The sequence below is a fragment of the Mus musculus genome, chromosome 15 (genome assembly GCF_000001635.26).
Source record: "Mus musculus strain C57BL/6J chromosome 15, GRCm38.p6 C57BL/6J".
NCBI lineage: Eukaryota > Metazoa > Chordata > Mammalia > Rodentia > Muridae > Mus > Mus musculus.
Window position 1 is genome coordinate 81,936,137 of NC_000081.6, and position 26,210 is coordinate 81,962,346.

A 26,210-nucleotide genomic window follows, 5' to 3' on the forward strand; every position below is an offset into this window, starting at 1 on the left:
GTGCGAGTGTGTGTGTGTGTGTGTGTGTGTGTGTGTGTGTGTGTGTAAGAAAGAAACATACACAGAAAGACACTCATTATTCTTTTATAGTTCTCTTCCCCTGGATTCCACAGCCCCTCCCAAAGACCTAATGTGTGCCAAAGAGATTTGAGCACATTCTTCAAATGGAGATCTCAGATGATCTGAGGGGACAGAGCTCAGCACAGCTGCAGACTGCAGAGGGAATGGAATGTCTGGGAGTCCCTAGGAACCTGGCTTGTTCCCAGAGGGTCTCCTCTGTTCTCTGGCCTCCTTTCTCCAGAATACATCCTCCCACCCTGCAGGCCCTCCCGTTGACCATAAACACTCCCTGGCACCCCGCTCACCAAGAATGCACACTGTCTCTAGCTCTTCCTGCCTCTTACTCCCCAGCAGCTACCCTGACCTGGTAGAGCAAATTATACCTTGGCCCAGCAATAAAAGCCACTTTCCAAAACAAGAAGCAGTAACGCTCAAAGTGACGCAGCTTAGCCACTCACCCAGCACTTGGCCTGGCTCACAAGGTGGTGTCTGGGCCAGAGAAGAGATGGCTTAGTGTCCCTTTAAGCTAGGAGTACAAATTCCCATCCCAGTCCCTCCCTCCAGCACATCCTGACGTCAGCAGGAGGGCGTGTGTGAGTGAGTGAGTGAGTGAGTGAGGGGCCCGAGGTGCCTCCTGCACACCACACACACACACACACACACACACACACACACACGCCACGGAGAGTGCATTATCCAGACGTGACCCCTGCGAGCCAGCTCCACAGTCCAGAGAGATCGGGTGCTGCCCACTACAGGAGACAGTGCCTGGACCCAGCTGCCACGGCGAGGTAAGGGACCTGAAGGAAGCCGGTGATGGAAACTGTGGCAGAGGCAGGGGCCGAGGGCTGATGGTACCAAGAAAGGATGTGTGGATTGAGGTTGGAAAGGTCGCAGCGCTACATCAGCCAGCCCAGCTCTGCTTAGAGGATGCGGGGGGAGATGTAGAGCCCACCGCCCTTCCCTTCTCTCTCCTTGACCCTCCAGAAGAGCTGAGGCGGAGTGGCTCCCGCGCATCTGAATGTGTGTGAATGTCTGTGTCTGGGACTCGCGTCTGGGTTGAGATGCAGGTAACAGCAGCTACCTGCCAAGCCGCAGCCTCCGGTCTGGGAACTAGGTGAGGGAAAGCCGGGACTCCTTCCAGACCCTAAAAGGCCAGTCCGGAGCACCGCTGGATTTTGTCCCTGGAATCTGTTTTGAGGCCAGAGCAGAGGGGAGGAACCGCCTGGGGCAGGCAGAGGGACCCAGAGCAGCTGTCTTCCCTCACTCTATTTTTCCCTAGTGTGGCAGAGATAATTGTGTCAACTGGCTGGAGGGATGGCTCTGTGTTATTTTTGCCTTTATGCCACCCCACTGGGTCTTTGCTCTCCCCCGCATGCTGGGCTAGCTCTGACCTCCTCCTCTGCTTAGGTGCAACCCACTGTAGGACAGGGGGTGATAGACCAGCTGCTGGACACCCCTTGCTTGCTGTAGGATGCAAGGACTCAGGTTGGCCTTGGCTGGCATCAAGCCCCTAAGTGGTCTGACCCTGGCACAAGGAGACTGAATGGAGATAAGGGACCATGCTGGCACCCACAAGGAGACAGCAGGTTCCTGCCAGGCTGCCAGGCTGCCAGGCTGCAGGCGCTTCCCAGGGAGGAGGGAGAGCGGGACTGAGAACAATAATAAATCCAGAGTGTGAACTGCTGCATCCGCTGGGGCTGGGGGAGGGGAGAAGGAAGTGTGCCTGGTAGGAGGTGGGCACCCTCTTCTCCGACAGCCTGGCACTGGCTCGCTTAGATGCCATCCAGTCAGGGCCTTTCCCTGGGAAGGATGGGAGTGAGGAGGTGGGGATGGAGGGTGGGAGTGGGGGTTGGGGGGAGCTCTTTCCCAAATTCAACTCCATCCCAGAGGTCTCTGGACATGAATGCCCAGGTTCTGGGTGTCTCCTCCCGTCCTTACCCCACACTGCATTTTCCCAAAACATCTATTTGCCTATCCTTGTCTCTCCAGCCCCACCTTGACAAAACTAGTGCAAACAGAAGCTAGTGGCGAAGGGTCCCAGGAGGACACGCCAAGTTGTCCCAGGCCTAGAGAAAGATGGCTGGACAAGGTTGGAAGATGCTTATTGGCTAGGGAGGGGGCTCCCTAGTGGCCCTCAAGGACCCACAGGGATGGATAAATGGGGGAGTAAGGATATTTGCCAGCCCATCCAAAGGCAGAGTGGCCCCCCACCGCCCCACATCCTATGTTCCCCCTCCTTGTGCAGGTGATGCCCAGCAGAGGGTGCTCTTGGACTAATTGAGCCAATCACAATCACCAGGCACAAGCCTGGTGTCCAGAACCCAGGGCCTTGTGCATAGGCAGCTTGGGGGAAATGCACAGCAAGGTGAGGGAGTGAAATCCAGGGTGTGGCCAGCACACATCCCCCTGCCTCAGATATGATAGTCACCAGGCAGAAGGTGACTTAACACCCTGGGAAGCCCAGGGACTCTGAGACCACACTGAACCTTGCCACTCGGCCACTGTGTGACTTTGGCCAGTATGATCCTCTCTCCAGAGGACCCAGAAGGGGAAGGTGGCTTGTTTAAGCTCACAGGGTCAGGGAGAGGTGGAGCTTGTCTAGGACCTGGGGACCCGGGGTCTTCTGGCTTTCCCTTCCCCCACTAATGCCAGGAAAGCCCAGAGGCCTTAATAACCAGAGCCTCAGGGCTGCCTGGGCTTGTGAGCAGGAGAGTAAAGAGCCACTTAAATAATTAATCTTTAGTATTGGCTGGGACAGCCCCCCCACACACACACACATACACACACACACACACACACACACACACACACACACACTGGAGGGAAAGGAATCAGCTTTAATTAGGTCACCTCCAGCTGCAGGGGCAGCTGATGTATATTCTAAGGCGTGTCTGGGAACCTGGGGAGGGAGGAAGCAGGCAGGTGCCACTTCTGTCTGGTGGTCCTAAGGTTGTCACCTCCTCAGGACTCAGCATCGACAAGCCCGAGACATTCAGCTCTTCCACACCACCTTCCTTGTGGTCCCTGTCTTTCTATTTTTAAACTGTACCCATTCCTCCCTAGTGGCACCCCCATAATGGGACTTGGAGCTGGAACACTTTTATTGGGGGTGTTGTTTTTAAGCTTCACAGAGCTGGTGAGTAATTCACCCAAGGTCATGGTCTGAGTCAGCACAACACCAGAAATAGAACCCCGAATCCTGGCTCCCCAGTTCTTCTACAGATCTGTATATCGTTCTCCGGGGAGGCCGGTAGTGGGAGGTTTTGTTCAGAGGACTGAGGGTTTTTTCTCCTTGCCTTGGCTACACAGCCCTCTTCCAGACCTCCCCAGGGCTCAAGAGGGCTTCCAGACCAGGCGGGTGACCTCAGCGAGTCTCCTCAACCCCCTTGGGCCTCAGTTTACTCCTCTGAAGAATGGGTACGCTGGTGATAATTACTGTTTAGAGTTCTTATGAGGCACAAATGGGCCTGACAGGTGGTTAAGCTCAAAGAGGGTGGCAGGGACTTGCCAAACGAGGACTGGCCAACGAGTCAGTCTCATACTCCACAGCAGATGGGGACCTTGTTAGTCCAAGGCTGTCTTCCCTGTGTATATTGCCCTGGTGTTTGCCACTCCGTTTATTTTGGTTGTATGTGTATGTGTTGATTTTGTAGGGCAGGGTTGGGAATCACCTCCTTGGGTAAGCCTGTGCGGGTATTTTGATAATCTCAGAGGTGAGTTGGACTGGCTGGCCTTCATGGATCATGTGGACCCTGATGATTTATGTGTCTAGAGATAGAGGTGAAGCCCAGAGAATGGCGGCCACTTATCCAAGGTCACAGTGTGCTGCTGCTGGAGCCTCTTGCTTTCATGGAGGTACCCACATTTAAAGGGGTTCTCTTTGATAAGATAAACACTTGTAACCCCGCCCCTCTTTTTTCTTGTCTTTTGGTTTGTTTTTGTTTTTGTTTTTGGAGACAGGGTTTCTCTGTGTAGCCCTGTCTGTCCAGGAACTCACTCTGTAGACCATGCTGGCCTTGAACTCACAGAGATCTGCCTGCTTCTGCCTCCTGAGTGCTGGGATTAAAGGCGTGCACCACCACCACCACCCAGGTATACCCCATTTTTTTAGGAGAGAGGATCTGAGAATTGGAGCCAAGTCCCAGCTGGCTCTGGTCACCTATTACCGGGGCTGACTCACAGTCCTGAGTGCTGTGGTCCTGTGACACTGTATCACACCTTGGGTTATCTCCAAACAATTCTGGTGTTTTGGCTTTGCCTGGCCCTACCACTGTCTGTCAGTTTGGCTTACATGCAGGGAAGAGTAGGCCAGAGCCACTGTGTGTGGCTCACGTTCTGGGTTTCGCACTGCTTCCCCTGCTTGTATGAGGGTCTGCATGTTATCTCCAGAACCACAGAAACAGGGTGCGATGTGACTCACCTATAATCCAACACTCAGGTGGTGGAGGCAGGAGTTGAGGGGTTTAAGGCTATAACTGGCTACTTGAGACCTGCCTCAGTCTCCTGCCCAACATCCCCCACCGCAACTGCAACCTCCATCTCCATCAGTAAATAAACAAATGTAAAACAAAAGAGAGAAACCTGAAAGGCCTTTTTGCATAGCGCTGGCAGCCAAACAGGGAAAGCCTTGGTTCTCTCTGTTCTTTGCTGCATCAATATTCTGAAAACAGGGTCTGAGCTGGAGCCCTGCTCTATATTTTCTTGTTCTCATCTCCCTGGGCTTTGTCATAGCCTTTCCAGCTCCAGTCCCTCTCTGGTCCTAGAGAGAATCTAATCATGGCCAAGAAATAATAGTACCTGGGAACATCGTTATTGTTGGTCTGGCTTGCAACCCCAGTACTCAGAGGAGGGGGTCAGAAACTCATCCTTGACCATCTGACTACATGTTCATTGCTGGAGCAATGGCTCACCCATTCAAAGCGCTTGCTGCTCTTGCAGAAGATGAGAGTGTGCCTCCAAGCACACACATCAGGTGGCTTAGGATCACCTGTGATTCTAGCTCCGGGGGATCTGATGCCTTCTCCTGGCCAATGTGGGTACTACACACATGTGTGCATATTAAAAAGATCACACTAAATGGATAGACAAGTAAGGAAAACTTAAATACTGTATTTTTATTTAGCTAGTTGGTTTTGGTTTTTCAAGACAGGGTTTCTCTGGGTAGCCCTGCCTGTTCTGGAAGTGGGTCTGTAGACCAGGCTAGTTTCAAAGGCAAAGAGATCTGCCTGCCTCTGCCTCCTGAGTGCTGGTATTAAAGGCGTGTGCTGCTGGAGAGATGGCTCAGAGGTTAAGAGCACTGACTGTTGCCGGGCGTGGTGGCACACACCTTTAATCCCAGCACTTGGGAGGCAGAGGCAGGCGAATTTCTGAGTTCGAGACCTTCTTCTAGAGGTCCTGAGTTCAATTCCCAGCAACCAGATGGTGGTGGCTCACAAACATCTGTAATGGAAGCTGATGCCCTCTTCTGCTGTGTCTGAAGGCAGCTACAGTGTGCTCATGTAAATAAAATAATAAACGTTTAAAAGAAAAAAAAAAAAAGGCGTGTGCCACCAACTTCCAGGCTCAAAAAAGTTAAAATCTTAAGAAAACAAATTCAAACCTCGTTTAAGGCCAGCTTGGATTACATTTCGATTATATATAATGTTGTCGCAAAAGAAAAGGGGAGGGGCCGGGTGTGGTGGCGCACGCCTTTAATCCCAGCACTGGGGAGGCAGAGGCAGGTGGATTTCTGAGTTCGAGGCCAGCCTGGTCTACAAAGTGAGTTCCAGGACAGCCAGGGCTATAGAGAAACCCTGTCTCGAAAAACAAAAACAAAAACAAAAACAAAAGAAAAGGGGAGGGGCACTGGGCAAGTGGCTGAAAGATTAAGGTGGCTACTTCTCTTCCCGAGGACCTGAGTTCCTTTCCCAGCACCCATGTTGTATGGCTCACCACTGCCTATAACTGCATCTCTGTGGGCATCTGCATTCATACAGGACACATGCACAAACACATATATACGTGTAGTTAAAAATAATAAAATAAATCTTAAATAAAAAAAAATGTAACAGCAGCTAGGCATTGTGGAGCAGGCCTGTAATCCTGGGATGTGGGGGCCTGAGGCAGAGGGATTGAAAACTCTAGTCCAGTTAGGGTTACAAAGGAAGTTTAGGGACAACTTGTATAGCGAGACTCTGACCCTCCCCCAATTCCAAGTAAAAAGCCACAGCACTGGGGAGATAGTGCAGTGAGCCTATAGCAAGTGCTCGCAAGCATGGGGCCTGAGCTTGATCCCTGACACCCGTGTAACAGCCAGGTGCACCAGATCCTTGTAACTCAGCACTGGAGGGTGGAGGCAGAGGGATTCCTGAAGTTCACGGTCAAGTCAGCCAAGCTAGCCTGTCTGTGAGCTCTGGGCTGAGAGAGCAAGGCTCTGTTTTGAAGGATAAAGTGGAGAAGATTAGAGAAAGACATTCAACATGAGCCCTTGGCCTCCACACCCCCACCCCCACCCCCACCCGCGCACATACACACACTCATATGCAAGAAAACAAACCAAAAACCAAAAAACAAACAAACAAAAAATAAACAAAAATGACTGTGTCCATACCAGCGCAGGCTCTGATAGAAGCCTCCTGACCTACCACTTCGAGGTCTCAGGTTCGTTCAGTCTGTCCTGGTTAGATTCTGCCTAAGATGAGCGCCTCTCCCCTCCCCTCCCCTTCCCCTTCCCCTTCCCCTTCCCCTTCCCCTTCCCCTTCCCCTTCCCCTTCCCCTTCCCCTTCCCCTTCCCCTTCTTCTTCTTCTTCTTCTTTCTTCTTCTTCTTCCTCTCTCTCTCTCTCTCTCTCTCTCTCTCTCTCTCTCTCTCTCTCTCTCTCTCATTTTTGTCTGTACAGTAGGGTAATAACACTAACCTTTACGGGATGCTGCAGGAATTGAGCCCAGAAAAAGGAGCTGTGGGGTAGGGAAGAGCAGCCGGTGAAGGAGGGAGGAGACTAGAGGGGGGACTGGTCCAGTCGGGAAGTTCTGTGTGTACGGAGCTGACCCCCGGGACTGCAGCACCTGCCTGGCTCAGCCACATTCACACACTTCCACCCTCAGTGAACCCTTGAGGAAGGAGGACCTCTTGTCCCCGTTCAGCGCCCTAGCTGGGGAAGATGAGATGAGGCCAGGCCTGCTTGAGACACTTCCAGATGTAAAAACTGCCTCTAGCCAGCCCCTGCCCTCCTTACTTAGGATGAAGAGTCCAGGGAAGGGGCTGCCCCATCTGTGGCTCCCTAGGTCCGCCCCTGCCCCTGAGTCACTTTCAGAGCTCACCCAGCTGTGACCTATTCCAGCTAGCAGCTTAGCTTGTAGCCCACCTCCCCCCTCCCCCCCCAGCCCCTATCATCTGACTGGTGGGGCAGCCCCTGCGTCTCCTTGGTAACCACTGTGGCCCCTCCCCTCTCGCCCCCTGACTGACACTAGGCCTTAGGATACTGCAGTATGGAGGTTCAATGGCCCTGGTTCCCAGGGAAAGAAGAGGCAAGGAAACAAGGACTGGAACCAGCGCTTCCCAGGCTGGATCACCCCGGGGACTTTGGTGCCAGCCTTATCTTTGGCAACAGTTTTATTGAGATGCAAGTCACATATGTTTGGGATCCCTGGTGGAGCTCCGTGGTAGAGAATTTGTCTAGCTGGCTACCATGCCTAGCACCAGGAAAAAAAAAATCACTCTTCCGCCAGCTCCTCTCTCTCTCTCTCTCCCTTTTAAAGATTTATGTAAGTACACTGTTGCTCTCTTCAGACACACCAGAAGAGGGCATCAGATCCCATTACAGATGGTTGTGAGCCACCATGTGGTTGCTAGGATTTGAACTCAGGACCTTTGGAAGAGCAGTCAGTGCTCTTACCTACTGAGCCATCTCACCAGCTCCTTCCTCCCTGTCTTATTATTTCTTTAAGGTTTGAGTTTTGTTTTATGACAGTGGTTCTTTTTTTCTCTGTAACCCAGACTGGCTTTGAGCTTGCAATCTCCCCTGAAGCTTCTGGTTTGGTTGTTTTCCTGTCGAGGGGCACAGAGTATGGTGTGGGAAAGCATTTCCTAAGAAAACGTGAGGCCTTGGTTCTATGAGAGCTCACTGCAGAAGGGTGGGTGGGATGTGGGGATGCATCTCAGTGGTAGAGTCTTGTCCTGGCATGGGTGAGGCCCTGGGTTCAATCTAGAGTACTGGGGAGGGAGAGTAGGTGAACCATCCTGGTGAATATAGTAAGAACTTCTCTAAAAAAAAAAAAAGCCGGCACTTGGGAGGCAGAGACAGGTGGATTTCTGAATTCGAGCCAGCCTGGTCTACAAAGTGAGTTCCAGGACAGCCAGGGCTACACAGAGAAACCCTGTCTCAAGACCAAAAAACAAACAAACAAAAAAAGCCAGTTGACATTTACCTATACCCAGTACTAGAGAAGTAGGACCGGCGCACCTGAGTTTGAGGCCAGCCTGGTCTACAGAGCCAGTTCCAGGATAGCCAGGGCTACACAGAGAAACCCTGTCTCAACAAACCAAAAAGAAACAAAACAAAACAACAACAGCAAAATGGCCGTGGTGGTGCCCATCTTTAATCCCAGCACTCTGGAAGCAGAGGCAGGCAGATAGATCTCTGTGAGTTAGAAACCAGCCTGGTCTACACAGAGAATTCTAGGACAGCCAAGGCGACATAGCGAGACGCTGTTAAAAAGGAGAGGAGGGGCTGAAGAGCTAGGGATACAGCTCAGCAATAGTTGAATCCATCGCAGAAACGCAGAAAATAAACGTTCTAAATGATGAGGCAGTGAGGGAGTAAGGGTGTGGGAAAATGGGAACTGTCCCCTGCTCCTTTGTGACTAGGGTCTAAGGAAGGACCTTCCTATTACAGGCTCAGCCAAGCTTCATAATGACCTGTGAGAGGGCAAGTCAGGGTGTGTTCATCCCATTGCACAGATGAGGAAACTGAGACCAGTTAAAGTGCTACCCAAGGTCAGCAGCTCGTAGTGGCAGAACTGAGGGTCTCCTGGTTCTGGAGTCCCCCCAAGTCTTCGGGACTACCTGTCTCTCCCAGTTTCTAGCGATCTCTCTTAGGCTCTGGGACTCCGAAGTTCTTGAGGAAGTGGGCGTAGGGCATAACAGGTGAATAACAATCTTTCCCTCAGGAGAGGCACATCTTCTCAAGGTCTTCTGGGTGCCAGACCCTAAAGTATACAATGGAAGACAATGAAATTACTTACAATTAAAAAAAAAAAAAAGGAAAAGAAAAACACTAGCCAGAGCAATGAGGTTGGTATCTGTTGATGTTCGTGGGTTCCAGCTGTCTATCAACCCTCAGCAGATACCCCCTTCCCAGGGAATTACCGATCAGCTGTTCCGCTACCTCCACCCCACCCTGCTTGATGGGGATAGACCCCCAGGCTTCGAGTGTGCTAAGTAAGTGCTCTCCCACTGAGACACATTCCCCAGCCCTTCAACCTCATTTTGAGAGGCAGAAACTGGGTTAAGGAAAAATAGAACATGAACACATTCCCAAGAGCTCACCGTGTGCTTCCTGCTCCTGGTTTGGGGCATATTGGATGGCGTTTGGGCCTCAAGGCAAGCTTCCTATAAAACAAGAACCATGCCACCCATAGTACAGAGCTGGAAATGACATCAAAGTCGGGAAAGAATGCTGAGAACAGTCAGCCAGTAGAACCCGCGCTTCTGTCTTGTGTGCACTGTTGGGAGGTCGCCAAATTGTAGGTAAAAACTCTGATGCTGTGCTGCTGCTATCTTGGCTGTCACTCGTCCTGTCCCCAGACCCCTGGCTTATAAAAATGAACTGCAAGCTGGAAGAACTTAGGGGTTCAAAAGCAGGTTCTGGTTTGTCTTGCCATGAGGCCTCAAACTTCCTCTGGAATCCAGGAGTCCTTGAACTTCCAGTTCTTCTCCCTCTACCTCTGGAGTGCTGGGATTATTACAGGCCTCACTGTGAAACCTGGTGTGTGTGTGTGTGTGTGTGTGTATGTGCGCACACACGTGTGTTTTCTTTTTTCTCTTTGTTTTTGTTTTGTTTTGTTACAGGGTCTCTGTGTGAGTAGCCTTGGCTTTCTTAGAACTAGTTCTGTAGACCATGCTGGCCTCGAACTCACAGAGATCCCCCTGCCTCTGTCTTTCAAGCCCTGGGATCAAAGGTGTGCGCCACCACAGTGTGCTCACGCCTGGTTTTAAGGTGGCATTAGCTCCGCAAACAAACATTCCGACAGTCCTTTGTTTTGTTGCTGGGGATTAAAGCTAAAGCCTCCTACATGCTAAACTGTGTGATTAGTTTGTTTTTCTGGTGAGGATACCGAGGCAGGGTGGGACCGTGAGTGTCTTCGGGAGTGGCTGGCTTCAAACTGTCCTTTCAACTTGTGTCCCAGAGCTGTTCCCTGGCTGGGATTAACTGGGTTTGTCTCTTCTCTTATAGACGGAGTCCATAGCTGGCGAGGCCGGTGAGCAGGGCGAGGCCAGGCCCTGCCCGAAAGGACCCCAGAGTCCTTCACCGGCCCCCGAGCTCCAGAGCCCATCAGGCTCTCCTGCTGGCTCCACCATGACATCAGAGTCTACATTACCGCCAGTGGTGCCACCCCTCCACTCCCCCAAATCCCCCGTCTGGCCCACGTTCCCCTTCCACAGGGAGGGCAGTAGGATCTGGGAACGTGGTGGTGGCATTGCTCCTCGGGACCTGCCCAGCCCTCTGCCTACCAAGCGGACCAGGACATACTCAGCGTGAGTCCCTTCCCCTCCCCTAGGTCCCAGCCTGTGCATCCTCCCAGGAAGCTGTGTGGCCTTCCAGTGACATCAGTGGTCACCCACTCAGTCCTTCAACCCACAAAGACTTAGTGTTCAATAGGCACCTTGGCCATTTGTCCCTGGCTTTGAGACTTAACACTTCCTGAGCTCTTGACTGTAGCTGCAATTCACAGGTGTTTTATTTTATTTATTTATTTATTCTTTTTAGATTTATTTATTTTACTTAGATGAGTACAAGTGGCTGTCTTCAGACACACCTGAAGAAGGCATCGGATCTCTGTGAGCCACCATGTGGTCGCTAGGATTTGAACTCAGGACCTTTGGAGGAACAGTCAGTGCTCTTAACGGCTGAGCCATCTCTCCAGCCCTCCCAGGTGTTTTGAATACTAGGGAAGGAAGGACAGCCTGGGGTGCAGTAAATTAGGATATCCTACCTGAGTCTGAAGATGCTCCAGATGAAGGAGCTGGAGAGAGTGGGTGAGAGCACTGACTGCTCTTCCAGAGGTCCTGAGTTCAGTTCCCAGCACCCACATGGTGGCTCACAACCATCTATAATGGCATCCGATGCCCTCTTCTGGTGTATCTGGATAGCTACAGTGTACTCATATAAAATAAATAAATCTTTAAAAAAAGAAGAAGAAGAAGAAGATGCACCAGATGAAGAAGGGACTTGGAGCCCAGAGATACATAGTGAGACCATCTTAAAATAACAAAAAGAGTGTGGGATGTGGAACGAGAGTTAACCTTCAAGGCAGCCTGGTGGACTCTGGCTCCTTGGGCCTCTGGGGAGGTGCCTGAGGTCAGATGGGATGGATTTGTGGGAGCCAAAAGGTCTTACATTTATTATTGACATTATTGATGGTGTGTGTGTGTGTGTGTGTGTGTGTGTGTGTATGTGTGTACATGCCACAGTCTGTGTGTGGAGGTCAGGGAACAACTTCTGAGGAGTGGGTTCTGGGCTTCAAGCTCAGGTGTTCAGGTTTGGCAATAAGTGCATTTTAAGCCTACCCCTAGCCCCTGAGCCAGCTCATCACCTCTGTGTTTTACAGAGCTAGGGTTTTGCTCTGTAGGCCAGGCTGACCTTGAGTTGCAGGTGATTCTGCTGGGGTTTGCAGGCAGGCACAGTCGTGCCCGGCTAAGAGGCTTCTGTTACTACTACGAATCTGGATAGCAAGTGTACAATGACCCCTGTCTGAGAGACAAGGCTGGAGCAGATGCTTAGTAAGCAGTCCCTGGGGACAGTGGCCTGTGGTGCTTGGAGCTGCCATGGGAGATGGCGAGGTGCCTCTTGGTTTTTGTTGAGGTTTTTGGTGCTGAGGATGGAGCCCGAGCCTTACACGTGGCAGGCCAGCCGTCCACCACTGGGCTACACCCCTAGTCCCACTCAGAAGTCTTCCAAGTGGAATCCATTTAAGCTAAACATCTGGATGGAGGGTGCTATTTAGGGGGACACGGACAAGGAACCAGGGGATACCTTTGTACCACGCTGAGAGACACTGGGCAGGATGTCGTCCCTCTTTGGGCCCCACTCTTTGTTATCTATCCAATGGCAGTATTGTTGGGGGCCTGGGAATGGCTTTGGAGGCCCCAGCTCCAATCCGTCCTCCCTATCCCCAGGACAGCTCGAGCCTCGGCCGGCCCCGTGTTCAAGGGCGTCTGTAAGCAGTTCTCCCGCTCCCAGGGCCACGGCTTCATCACGCCTGAGAATGGCTCCGAGGACATCTTCGTGCATGTTTCTGAGTGAGTTCCCTCTACTTCCCTGTTTTGGGCCAGGCCCTGCCCAGTGTTCCGTCTCCCTTGGCCCTCCCCTAACTGCTGAGGTGCTGGTTCCTGCTGACTATCCCTGCGGAGGGATGCTGGGAGCAGTGAGCTGGGGTCAGGCAGGGATCAGCTGATAACCATTATCACAGAACCCTGATGATCACTGCTGTGGCTCTGGGGCTCTAGGCTAAGGCCACAGGAAGTCCTGAAAGAGCCAGCCCTGCTTCTCTGTCCCCTCAGAGGGAAGGACTATCCAGATTCCCCTTTCGTGGCCTAGAAAAACCACAGCTGAGTAGAGAGGTGGTGGAGGGTCTCTGGGCTAGCAAGGCTGGAAGCTACCTGGGGCCTGGTCTGATGTCAAACTGACTCTTCCTGTTCTGTCCACCAGCATCGAGGGGGAGTACGTGCCTGTGGAAGGAGACGAGGTGACCTACAAGATTTGTCCCATCCCCCCCAAGAACCAGAAGTTTCAGGCTGTGGAGGTGGTGCTCACCCAGTTGGCTCCCCACACCCCCCACGAGACATGGTCTGGCCAGGTTGTGGGATCCTAGGCAGGTGGGGGTATCCCCACGAGGAGGCAGGCAGCAGCCAGCCTGTGCCCCCACTGTGCTGCTGACCCAGCCCTTGGGTGTGCTTGTTTGTCCGCCTGTCTGTCTGTGCTTGTGGCTGTGAATGTGTGCTTCCACCTGTGACCCGTGACTTGTATGATCCGGCCTAGGGTTGGACGGAGTGCAGCTACCAAGGCGTGTTTCTCCTTCCTCCCAACTCTGCCACGTACACACACCTTCTCGCCCTCTTGCCCACTATCTATACACTGAGTCTCTGTGGGTCTGTGTCATGTTCTTGAGAACCCAGGGGGACCCCTCTCCTGTGAGCCTGTTCCTTACTGCTGTCTCCGGTACCCAGGCCTGTCTGCTTGTGTTCCTGTCTCCTGTGCTGGACCTGGGTTATGTACCACAGCCTGGGCCCTTCCTCTCACAAGCCAGGCCTCTGAGTACTTTGTAGGGGTCTCCTTTAGGGAGGAAGAGGGCAAAACGTGGAGGTTCCTGGCCAATCCCTGCCATAACCTGCCCAGTTCATCTTCCTGTCCCCGCCTGTTTGGTGCCCTGAGAACATGGCTGCAAGCAGGAGGGAACTTTAGCACTCCTGTTATGTAGGCCAGTCCTCTCTCCTCAGCTGTCAGATGATCTTTGAACCCCACGGAGCTGAGGAAGCCAAGCTCACTCACTCCCTGAGGTGAGGCGGGGATAGGGTTTCCCTCCAGCTTGCTCTTCTACCCGGGATGCTCAAACCTCACGAATGCTCTGGCCCATTGCTGGCCATGACAGCAGCTGAGGATGCAGCGATGGACTGACATGTCACCTCAGGCAAGGCCAGGTCCAGGCACCCAAAGGATCGGTCCTCAGCCAGGGAGACCACTGGCTTTGCCCCTCCCACCCCCCATGAGATCCTCTTCCCAGAGCTATGCAATGGCTCTCATAAGCCCCTGACAGGTCAGCAGCTGAGGTGGCTCTTATCTCTCTTGTCCCCAAGTGTGACTGTCCCTCTTCCCTGGAGTCCCTTTGGAGCTGTGTCCCTTCTAGAGAGCCAGTTACTTAACCAGAGGATAAGTGAGGTCACAGGCTCAGGAAGGGCCTGGCACAATAGTGACCTTTATGAGACCCAGCCCAGAAGTAAAATGTGAGCACAGATAGCCAGGGTGAAGGGGTCAGTGGTTGCGAGGTAGCCTTGTAGGCATTCCAGGACCACAGGGTAGTCATTTGGGGCATTTGCACCCCAACTTGTCCTAGTACCCTTTGCACACGGCCCAGCAGCCTAGAGCTGCTAACAAGTGCTGGCCAGTCCTCCATCCTGGGAAGGACCTGTCTGATACCCCACTGTGAGCTAGGCTTCTCCAGCAAAGCCTATCCCTGGAGACCAGTCCTCAGCAACCTTGAGGACCAGAGTTCAAATCTCCAGCAAGCCTGTAACCCAGAACTGTGTTAATAAAGACACAGGCGGATCCTTTGACAAGGAACCCCAGGGCCATCAGCCCTCTGTTGTGAGCAGGTCCTTAGCAGTCATCACCTTGAGGCTCCCCGAATGATAGGGACAACAGACCTCCTCCCTACTCTTGGGCCCTGCAGCGCCAAGTCAGAAACTTCCCCACTCAGACCCCAGCCACGGATTCCCCATCCCTCCTGACACTGGCAATAAACTCAACTGTGACCCACCCTGCCCCTGAGCTGCCTGTCTTGAGTGTTCTTGTGGAAGGGGCTGAGGAAGGACACAACATATGGTCCATGTCTGGTGGTTCAGTGAATCATAGATGTCCTGGGGCAAGCCTCAAAGCGGGGGCCTTAACATGTGACAGGAACCATCCTGTCTTCAGACAGAGCAAACACCACACCTTGTCTTGGGAACTTTAATATCTGTGACAGAGTCCTTTAAGTAATGCCCCTTCTCTGCCATTCTGTCCCTTGTCAGTCTGTGGCCAGCAGGCTCCATAGCACAACTCCCATGCCACCCTGTGGTGAGACCTGTTCTGTCCCCAAAACCAGCAGCATCAGAGGCCAGGACCATCAGGGTAGAGAGCAGGTATGCGTCTCGTCAGGAGCCACCTGGCTGGGGACAGTTCCCACACAGACGTTGGTCCTGTGTGGGTGACCCTGCAGTGCCCCCACAGGATGCTACGTGTTGGGCCAGTGGGATGGGAACCGTGGCACCCAATGGTTCTATCTTCAGGCCTGGTCAGAGCTCTTTGAAGGTCCCAGTGCTCAGCTGTGGGCCCAGTCACGCCTCGTGGGCTGTCTCTGGGAAGAAGAGCTCACGGCATCGCTGTACAGTGTCCTGAGGGGAGACCACGCTATGGCCGACAGTCCGGGGGTCCGCATAGATCTCAAAGTCATTCCCGCCCTGCACTCAGAGGAAAAAAAGAGAAGATGTGGAAGATCTTAGGTGATGTCTACAAGGCAGGAGCCCAGGCCTGGGGGGCCCAAGAGCCACCCTTTCCATACGGGCTCCTACAAACCCTCTCCTTAGACCTGCCAGGATGACTTGTCAGACCTGTCCTGACTTGCTGTATGATACGGTATAAGTGTCTGGCCTTCTTTGAGCCCCAATCTTCCTAACTGTAGAGTGGGAACGGTGACTGTTTTCTGTTGCCATGTGTCCTGGCCTAGACCTCAGGTGTTGGGTTGAGGGGGACGGGGCAGGGCCACACTCACAGGACTGGTCTCATTTCCAAAGAAGTGGATGATGTCAAAGCTGTCTTCATCCAGGCTGTCCAGGCAGTAGCGCTTATCCCAGCCCTCGGGGAAGACATCGAAGCTTATCATGCCTCCTGTGGAAGGTGAGGGTTGTGACAAAGACCTGGGAGGGACAGGCAAGGCTGGCAGCAGGAAGGCTCACCGGGCTAACCTGGGAAAAGCACTCTCTATTTTTGAGACAGGGTTTCCTGTATCCAGTTTGGCTTTGGACTTCTAATGAAACCAAGGATAGCCCTGAATTCCTGTCCTGCTTCCCCCTAACTGCCTGTCAGCTCTCAAGTGCTGGGATTATAGACGTGGTACCACGGCCATCTCTAAGGTACTCTGTTCATTATACAATCCCGAGAGCCACTGAGGACTGACCTGTACTGTCTCACGCAGGCAGGAAACAGGCAAGAGCAAGCAAAGGTAGAAAGGTAGACATGGCCAGGGAGACCCACAATGACACTGAGGGGGGGACACAAGCCACAGTGGAACTACACAGGGGGCTGTGAGCAGCAGGTGACACACTGTAGGCTCTAAGTGACCATGGCATCTGTCCTCCCCTCTGGCTACTGGGGAACAAGCCGAGATGGCAGCTGGGATACCAGATGCCCCAGGAGCCTCAGAGCCTTTGAGTTTCACCTGGCCAGTTGGACTGGGCTCAGGGAGAGTGGGGACAATTCACCACTAGGGGCCTCACTGAACAAGGTGGGCAAAGCAGGCACGGATAAATCGTGTCCCCTGCCTATGCCTGAGCCCACCGCAGGAAAGGCGTACCTCGGGAGAACCGCAGCCCCTTGCCAGCAAACTCTGTCTTCAAGGCTTCCACAAACTTCTCCCGGATCTTCTCCTTCTGGAAAGGGAAGGGAGCACACTGGATCAGAGGGCCTTCTATTGGTACACCAGGCCCGTAACCCCTCAGCCCCCTGGGCTTCTGGGTAAACATGGCCCCAACGTTTCAGATGAGGAAACAGGAGTTCACCTCGCCTCAGCAGCAGTGCTGAAGCCTAGATCCAGAAATCAGTGACCCTGGTCAGTGGGGTTTGGAGGCAAAGAAAAGGTGGGAGGGCATGGGAGTCAGGTCAGGCAGGACCCGCGCCGAGATAAATCTACAGGCTAACTGGGTTCTAGGCCTGCTGAGGATACTGTTTAACTGTGTGGCCCTAGGCAAGTTACCTGAACTCTCTGAGCCCAGTGTCAAAACTACATGATAGAGAAGTGGTTAGCGGTCACTGTCTGCTTCTCCCTCAAGGAAAAACCGGAGCTGAGAGACGCGAGCTCCTTGCTGGCCTCGATCTTGCCTTCCTAGCAGGTGGGTACCTCGGGGAGAGCACTGTGGGTGCTCAAGAGCCCAGGGCTGGGGGCTGCACCTCTCCCACTATCAGATTCTGGTGACTGGGCAGTGAATGCGTGACGTCCGGCCCTAACATGTCCATCATGTTGACCCTGAGCTGATCAAGACAGGGCCCTCATCTTGTTTGTTTGTTTTGTTTTTTGAGACAGGGTTTCTCTGTGTAGCCCTGGCTGTCCTGGAACTCACTCTATAGACCAGGCTGGCCTCGAACTCAGAAATCTACCTGCCTCTGCCTCCCAAGTGCTGGGATTAAAGGTGTGTGCCACCACTGCCCGGCTAGGGCCCTCATCTTAAGGAGGCGTCCTACCTATCCCCGGAGTCTGAAGGAGTTTAAGCACGCACAGGGTCACAGTTCACTGGTGCACCCACACATCTCAATCCCTGAAGGGGTGAGAGAGAACCAGAGACAAAGGAAGGAGCTGAGGCCAAGGCAAGGGTTAGGGGATGGCAGCCTCAGTTTCCCATCCTCCCTATCTCTGCCTCAGGCCAGCCTCATCTGATCTCCATCTGGTCAGTAAGGCTGCATTTCCGATCCCACTGGCTGAACAGGACGGAGAGCTGGGATCGGGAACCTAGGGACCTGAGAAGGGGACACCTGGCTGGGAGGTTGTCAATGACCAACTTTTTTTGTTTTTTTTTTGAGGCAGGGTTTCTCTGTGTATCCCTGGCTGTCCTGGAACTCACTCTGTAGACCAGGCTGGCCTGGAACTCAGAAATCCTCTTGCCTCTGCCTCCCAAGTGCTGGGATTAAAGGCATGCGCCACCACTGCCCGGCTCCAATGACCAACTTTAACTACAGCAGGAAAAGTCCCTTATTCCTGTGTCCACCGCCTACTACAGGCGTCTCTGTACACTGTGCAGGTGACATTATCATGGCCAGCCCACCTTCAGGGAAACCCCAGAGACCAGGCAGGCAGCCAAATCAAAGCTACATTTTGCAACCAGCCCAGTAAGTGATCCTGGATGAGTCACTTCTCTGAGCCTTGGTTTCCACATCAGTGGCATGAGAATAATACACCTGTTCATTCATCCGAAAGCATTTCATGGCAGGTAGGCACAGCGGGACACACCTATAAGAGCCGCAAACAGGAAGCTGGCACGGCGACACAGTGACGCTGAGGCCAGTCTGGGCTGCACACCAAGAAGACACTGTTTCAAAAAGAAAGGGTTTCTTGGGGTGGGCGGTGTTGTGGGTCGGCAATAAGGTACTTGCTGAGCATAGACAAGGGCACTGGATCCATCCCAGTGCCTTGGATCTCCGCACAGGACATTGAAGCCAGGGTGGAGAAGAGGGCAAGCCTGGTCTAGCGGTATGCTTCAGGCAGAGAGCCCAGTGCTGAAGTGGGAAACTGCCATCTGCAGAATGAGCAGAAGCCGTGGCTGCAATGGGGGGTAAGGAAAGAGCAACCAGCGGAGTCAGGGTGAGAACAGGGATGTACACACAGAAGTGTGGATGGAAGACCTCACCACCCCTGAAAGGGTGACGGTCAGGGGTGTGAGCTAAATGCAGGGCAATGTTCAGGGAGGGGCTGGGTAAGATGGATAAGGTGGCATACACTTGTGACCCCAGCATTTGAACTGCTGAGGGAGATCACAAGTTCAAGGGCAACCTGGGTGAACGCCAACAAGATGCAACAAAAGCCGGCGTTTAAGAGAACTTGGGGTCTGGAGAGATGGCTCAGCGGTTAAGAGCAATGACTGCTCTTCCAGGTCGTGAGTTCAATTCCCAGCAACCACATGGTAGCTCACAACCATCTGTAATGGGATCTGATGCCCTCTTCTGGTGTGTCTGAAGATAGCTTCAATGTACTCATATAAATAAAATAAATAATTCTAAAGAGATAGGAAAAAAAATTTGGTGTAGACAGAAGACTAGAGAGACTGGAGAGAGAATCGAAGAGAGCAGAGAGATGCCTCAGGGCTGATGGAGAGGCTGAGAGGCTCCAGCCAGCACTAGGAGCTGCAGAAGGACTGGATTTAGAAGGCAGATGTGTTTTAAACGTTCTCAAAGGCACACTGGAAGCAGAGGGGACATAGAACAAAGGAAGGGCCTTGGGTCATCTGAAGAAGAAAAGGTGTTCTGTGTAGATGGGCAGATGGGAGCCTAGAGTTGTTGGATCTGGTGTGAATAGCAATGTGCAATCGTAATATGACCATAGCTTGGGTCACCAGGGGCTGGTGGCACAGACACCAGGAAAGCAGATCAGCAGTGACAGAAAGAGAAATGACACACAGTAGGTGTCCAAGTCGGAACCAAAAACTCCTCCTCCAAACCCACTTTACTGACGAGAAAGCAAAGCTCAGAGTGGCCGAGTGACAGGGTCTACAGCTGCCCGGCAAACGGCACCTTGTCCAGTTCCGAGAACTCGATCCTCTCCTCCAGGGTGCAGCTGCGGCCAATGGGCGAGACGTTCAGCATGCCATTCCGGAACTCAATGAAGGTCCCACTACGGGTGACGAAGAAAAGGGGTGAGACAGCAAGAAGGCTCGGGGAGAAGACTTCAAAACCTGTCCTATATAGTCTCCCTAGACCTCACAGGGTATAAGAATCCACCTATTTGCTGGGTGGTGCTGGAACACTCCTTTAACCCCAGCACTCTGGAGGCAAGCAGATCTCCGAGTTCAAGGCCAACCAGGACAGTCAGGGCTACACAGAGAAACCCCATCTTGGGAAAAAAAAAAAAAAAAAAAAACACAAAAAAGAGAATCCACCCAGCCATGAGTTAGGGTCCTGGTGTAGGGGTGTGGCTCAGAGGCAGAAAACTTGCCTAGCATGGGTGAGGTCCTGACTTCTAAGCCCCAGTTGCAAAAATTAAAAATCCAAAACTTGCACTCTCTTCCCTCAAGCCCAGGTCTGGGGGCCTCACCGCTTCTTGGGCAGTCTGAGCAGGGCCATGTAGCTAAGGCAGAAGTTGATCAAGTCCTGCAGGAGCTCCTCCCCCAGGTGGTTCTGGATCGTCTGTTGTACAGAACACAAGGCTCGAACTGTGGCACACACAAGTCGGCAGGACCCCAGTGTGGAAAAGTGGGGCGCCCCAGCCAAGCCTTGGGGGCACTGACCTGTTTGGAGAGTAGCCGTCCGTGTTTATACTGCACTGTCCCATTCTCAGCAAACACGTAGTCAAACTTCTCAATGACTTGGGGCCCAGGAGAGAAAGAAAGAGCATGAGACAAGAAGCCACTGTCACCCCAGCACAAGCACTGCCATCTGTTCCGCTCTAAACCGGCTTTTCTGGCATCCTTTCCCTGTGCGCCTTTGCTTGCTCCCACATCAGCCAGCCATTCCTCTAGGCCATTGCTTAGGTAGACCTGGCTCCGGGGTCCCCTCTGCTCATCCTCCAAGATCCAGCGCCCCCTTCTGGAAGACTTCCCAGGAATGTCCAGAAGAGGGCGCCATTTCCACCCTGCACCCACAGCCCTCCTGCATGGAGACTCCAGGCTCCTTTCTCAGACTCTTTACCCACTGAGAGTGCACAGCAGTCTCTAGCTCTGGGTGCTACAAGAATCAGCTGGGAGTTAGGGAGCACAGTTTGGACGCCCTGCGGAATGTCTGGGTGACAGATGGTATCACTGGGGCTATGGTGTGTAGTAGAAAGGGAGGTGTGGGTAGATGGAAATAGAGAGAGGTAGGACTTGTAGCGACTAAACAAGGAGAGAAGGGAAAACTCAAGGAAGCTTCTAGCTTGAGGGGGCGCCTTCCTGACCCTGAGATGACACTAGGGTTTCCAGATTACTTTGATGTTCCATTTTCACCATTAAAATAAGTACTTGATGTGTCGGTGCATACGTATACCGTCAAGACTCAATAGGCTGAAGCAGGAGGATGGCTGTGAGCTCAAAGTCAGCCTCAGCTTGTAATACAATAATGCACAGCTCTGTCTCAAAACAAAAAGCTGAGCGTGGTGATCATGCCTATACTCGGAAGACAAAGGCAGGAGGAGCGCTGTCCATCCAAAACCAACAGAGTCTACATACGGAGCGCCAGGCCAGCCAAGGCTCCACAGTGGGACTCTGTCTCCAAAACCAATAAACAGAGCTGGTGAGATGGCTCAGAGGATAAAGGCGCTTGCCACCAAGACCGAAAACATGAGTTTGATCCTTGGGGCCCATATGGAAGGAGAAAACTGATTCTTGCAAGCTTTCCTCTGACCTCCAAATGTAGGCACATACACACACATGAGTCAATCATGTCTCCCCTAAAGACCATAGGACTGATACATGGCCATTCTCAACAAGCCACAGACACTGTTAACCATGCGGTCAGTAACGACAAAGAAACTAAAATAACAGATACATAAATGGAGGCCAGTCGAGTCTCAGCAGGGAGATATTAAAATGTGCATCGTCTAATGGCAGGATGCTAACTGCTCCACTTCTAGCTGTTTCTCCAGAATCTAGCAAGGTCCCTGGCTACTGTCAGGGACTCAGTAACTGTTCAGGGTGGAGCCACCCCACCCCAACTCCAACAGGAAAAGACGTTGCCATGCCTACCTTCATCCCCCTCTCCCAGCTGCTCGGCGATCTTAGAGTAGTCAGAGCCACCCACCACGCCGATCTGTACCCTGCTTCGTAGCTTCTGCAGGAAGGCCGATACCTCAGGGTCAATTTTCTGTGGTGAGGCAGGAAGGACAGAAGGGCCCGGTTATCAAAAAGTCGGAGACCTCTATTTGACTTAGTGCTCAGAATTAGGGAGCCCTCCTACCTGAATCTGAGCACCCCCTAATTAAAACATCAGAAATGCAAAATGCACAACTGTTTGAGCACAAAAGTAATGCCCAAGATAGAGAATTCACAGGTGACCTCAAGTGATGTGTCTGTCGTAGAAACCCAGAAATGCGCTAAATAGGGTTGGGCACATGTCTAAAGTGCCTGTGGTCTTGGGTTGGAAACAAAAGGTATGTAAACAACATAAAAAACACATATGAGGTTCAATGAGCGGGCTTGGTGAGTGGAGGAACCTGCCTTGAGGTTTAACAACCTGACTTCAGGGCTGGAGAGATGGCTCAGTGGTTAAGAGCCCTGACTGCTCTTCCAGAGGTCCTGAGTTCAATTCCCAGCAACCACATAGTGATTCACAACCATCTGTAATGGGGTCTGATGCCCTCTTCTGTCTGGTGTGTCTGAAGACAGCAATAGTGTACTTATAATCATAAAATAAATAAATACATCATTTTTTTAAAAAAAGAGATTTAAAACACAAACAGATTTTGTGTGTCCGGGTGGCTCCTGATGCCTAATAACAACTCATTACGCACATGCTCAGTATGTGAAAAACATCCAAACCTGCAAACATCTCTGGTAGCAAATCTTTCAAATAAAAGATTCTTCACTTGCCCAAGGCAAAGAGACCTCAGAAGTTCTACCTGCTTAGCTCTGGCTCATGTATCTGAGCAAGAGGCCTTAAGCAGAGGGCTCTGCCTTTCTGTGCCCCATTTCCCGTTTTACAACATGTCTGCCACACCAGGAGCCACTTTAAGGGGACCACAGTAGCCATTAAATGAAATAACGTGCCCAAAGTATAAAAGGATTCTCCACCAAGGAAATTTGAACAAGTGAATCGGAATTCAAACTTCCATATATTCAGATATCAGAGACTCTAGCTAGCTAGCGACAAGGGGAGAGAAGAAACGGGAACTCTGGCCCCCACAAAAACATAAGTTGGTGCAACTGTTTTGAAAGTATTTGGCAACATCTACTGACACCTCTCATGTCCATCCCCTGTCCACTAGCATTTCAGCTTCTCTGCTCCTTGGGGTATGGTTTGTAATAGTGAAATACTGGCTGCAAGCAACTCTTATGCTTATCTGCCAGACAGTGACACATACTTCCTTGGAAACATTACCAGACCAGGGCACAGATAAAGCCAGATCTGTGCTTCCAACGGGGCAAGGTCTTAAAGCATGCTGTTTATGGTCTAAAGGAACTTGCAGGATACCATAAGCAGGATAATGCCAAGTCAGAAACAGAGCCTCACAAAATCATGTCTAGTATGTGCTGTGGGCAAAGCAATTGAGATAAAGGGGCTCCAGTATACTACCTCGAGGATGGGGGCTGGGCCTGGGATACTGGCGAGGTTCGAAGTGGTCTTTAGCCTTTAAAGTTTTCATTACTTACATGTATAATTAAAAATTAGCTTTGGAAAGCATTAAACTGCAGGGCAGTGGTGGCGGATGCTTTTAATCCCAGCACTTGGGAGGCAGAGGCAGGCAGATTTCTGAGTTCGAGGCCAGCCTGGTCTACAGAGTGAGTTCCAGGGCAGCCAGGGCTATACAGAGAAACCCTGTCTCAAAAAAACCAAAACAAGAAAAAAGAAGAAGAAAAAAAAAAGCATTAAGCTTTTCTAGTAAGCATTAAGTCTGTCTAGTAGTAGACAAATTGACAGGCGGTTCTTGTTCAGGCCTTGCCAAGTCAGTGCAGCACAAGGATCAGGCATGCCTAGGCTAGACCACCTCCTTTCCAATCCTGCATCTTCCTGATCCACCTCTGCTGGATGGAAAGAAAGATGCCCGATTCCTTCTGGAGAGTGGAAGGCCTACCAGGAAGCTAAGACTTAGGTTCACACGGGCTTCTGCCCAGTAGCTCGGCCCCCCACCCCCATTTCTGCTCTGATCATCCCGGTGATCCCAAAGGTAGAAGGATGGGTGAGAACGACCCAGGATGACTCGAAGGGAGAAAAACTAGGTATGGCTAAAGACTGGAGGGTGAACTATAAAGTGCAGACAGGAGAATGCACTCCCATTTTTTACAGTGCTTCTATTGTAAACAGACTAGCCCTGGGGCCTTTCACCTTCACATGGGTGGAACCAAAAGGATACCAATAACAAAAACCAAAACTCATCAGAAAAGCAGCTCTCTTTCCCTCCAACTCCAGGTGGAAGGTAAACAAACATCCTAAGAGGCTTAAGGAGCTAAACCCAGTTTTAGGCCTATGGACGCCAGAGTGCAAAGACTCAGAGATCTTCCTTGCCCTCAGTAGAGGGCGACCGTGGGCTTAGAAGCGCACGGAGCTCTGCCTGGAACGCCGCGTTCTCACGCTAGCTTGAGGACGGACTAGTTGTGCATCCTAGGGCTAAAATGGGGTAAGACCACCCCAGAGCCCAGCCTGGGCCTGTGCAAGCCTGGAACTGGGGATACCCGCCCTATCGCCCATAGACGCTCCTCCCGGAGGCTGGATACAGCATCTGCGCTCCCGGCAGGAACGTGGATGCCAACCCGCGCGGGGAGCGCTGAGGCCTGGAAGGCCGAGAGGGCCTGGGTCCCATCTCCTCGGTGACAGGAGCCGGTACCACTGCACTCCACGTTTCCGACAGGGTCGCGCAGGTGTCTGCGTTGACATGGCAGTGACGGCTTCACGCTGGGTCACGGATGCCGGCGTGACTCTGGGCGGGAGCTTTGGAACCTCGAGGCCCTTACCTGGCGAGCTGGCGTGAGGGTCCCGTCCACGTCAAACAGGCAGAGGATGCGCTCTTTCCTGCGGGCGCCCTCGACGGCGACTGCCATGGCTGTAGCTCCGCGCGCCAAGCGCTGTCGCTGCAGCCACCGCCAGGGTCGCGTGCGACAGAGGCCGGGCGGGGCCGGGGCGGGGCCAGCTGCGCAGCACGGGGAGGAGCAGTGGCCATCGGCCCTCCCGCGAGGGGGCGGGGCCTGCGGCGCCGAAAGAAGAGTACAGGCACCTAGGATTGAGGGGCGTGGCAGTAGGCGGGGTCAGAGTCCTCGTACCCGACGGAGATAGGAACCGGCGGGAAAAGGGGTTGAACCGGAAGACAGTGTCGGGCCAGCGGGTTGAGGTTGATCTCAGGGCGCTCCCTACGGTGGGGGGGGGGGGGGGTTGGGGGGCAAGGGCGGGACTCAGAGCCTTCTGCTTGTGATTCCCAAGGTTAGTAGGACGAAGGTATTGCCTTGTCATCTTGAGCTTGAAGTCTCAGGGAGAACCCGGCGTGCTGGCTCACCTGTGATCCAGCCCTTCTGAGGCAGAGGCCCTTATCTACAAAACAAGTTCCGGGCCAGCCAGGGCTACATACTCTGTTTTGTTTTGTTTTTTCAAAACAAGAGTTTCCCTTTGTAGCCTTGACAGCCTTGGATAAGACCCTATTTTTTAAAACAAAACAAACAACAAAAAAAGGGAGGGGGAGAGAGAGAAGGAAGAAAAGAGAAAAATATCCCATGATGGCTTTTACCTACTGTGAGAAATGTTTGTTGCTTTTTTTTTTTTTCCAATCAAAAGTAACCTACTAAGGGCCAATATGCCATAAATCTCTAACTTGTAAGCTTTTATGCGAGTCTTTTTTGTTGTGTTATTTTGTCGTGTGTGCCTGGGGTGATGTGCACTAAGTACATGCAGGAGCCCACCTAAGTCAGGATGGAAGTGAGTGTCAGATCCTCTGGACCTGGAATTACCCACAGTTGTGAGCTTCCTTGTAGGTGCTGGGTGTCAAATCCCTGATCCTCTGCAGGAGGCCAGAAGAAAGCTTCAGATTCCTAGTTCTGGAGGTACAAGCAGTTGTAAGCTGCCCAGTATGGGTGCTGAGAATTGAACTCAGGTCCTCAGTAAGAGTAATAAGTGGAGCACGCCTTTAATATCAGCACTCAGGAGGCAGAGGCAGGCGGATTTCTGATTTCGAGGCCAGCCTGGTCTACAAAGTGAGTTCCAGGACAGCCAGGACTACACAGAGAAACCCTGTCTCTAAAAAACCAAAACCAAAAAAAAAAAAAAAAAGACATCATGCCAGGAACAGATCTAGGGCAAGGTTTATTGGGGAAATGGAGTGGGAACATGAGAGGGAGAGAGAAATAAAGACAGACAGACAGACAGAATAAGCAAGTGAGAGAGAATCATGGTGTTCAGAGATGTTCAGAAGTACCTTTTTTAAAAAAGGTTTATTTACTTATATGAGTACACTGTAGCTGTCTTCAGACATACCAGAAATGGTCATCAGATGGTTGTGAGCCACCATGTGGTTGCTGGGATTTGAACTCAGGACCTTCGGAAGAGCAGCAGTGCTCTTAACCGCTGAGCCATCTCTCCAGCCCCTTTCTATATCTTTT

At 52.2% G+C, this 26,210-nt stretch overlaps 2 protein-coding genes across 5 annotated transcripts; one reads left to right on the forward strand and one right to left on the reverse strand.

The window, feature by feature from the left end:
- The first annotated feature begins 622 nt into the window (after positions 1-622).
- Csdc2 (cold shock domain containing C2, RNA binding) lies at positions 623-14,805 on the forward strand. Its single transcript, NM_145473.3, has 4 exons — positions 623-851; positions 10,495-10,796; positions 12,438-12,560; positions 12,970-14,805. The coding sequence occupies exons 2-4, from the start codon at positions 10,618-10,620 to the stop codon at positions 13,130-13,132; spliced, it is 465 nt and encodes a 154-aa protein (NP_663448.2). The 5' UTR covers positions 623-851; positions 10,495-10,617; the 3' UTR covers positions 13,133-14,805.
- Positions 14,806-14,969: 164 nt separating this feature from the next.
- Pmm1 (phosphomannomutase 1) lies at positions 14,970-24,794 on the reverse strand. Of its 4 annotated transcripts, XR_875301.3 has the most exons (9): positions 24,579-24,763; positions 21,657-21,774; positions 20,226-20,302; positions 20,033-20,124; positions 19,513-19,612; positions 18,236-18,314; positions 16,589-16,664; positions 15,788-15,903; positions 14,970-15,476 (listed from the first exon to the last, which is right to left on the reverse strand). XR_875301.3 is itself a non-coding variant. In NM_013872.4 (8 exons), the coding sequence occupies exons 1-8, from the start codon at positions 24,663-24,665 to the stop codon at positions 15,354-15,356; spliced, it is 789 nt and encodes a 262-aa protein (NP_038900.1). In that variant the 5' UTR covers positions 24,666-24,794; the 3' UTR covers positions 14,970-15,353. The 4 variants fall into 4 exon arrangements, 3 of the variants coding, with proteins under 3 accessions (NP_038900.1, NP_001268969.1, NP_001268970.1); NM_013872.4 differs by lacking the exon at positions 18,236-18,314 and having other exon boundaries at positions 24,579-24,794; NM_001282040.1 differs by lacking the exons at positions 18,236-18,314; positions 20,226-20,302 and having other exon boundaries at positions 21,760-21,774; positions 24,579-24,794.
- Between the last annotated feature and the right edge of the window lie 1,416 nt (positions 24,795-26,210).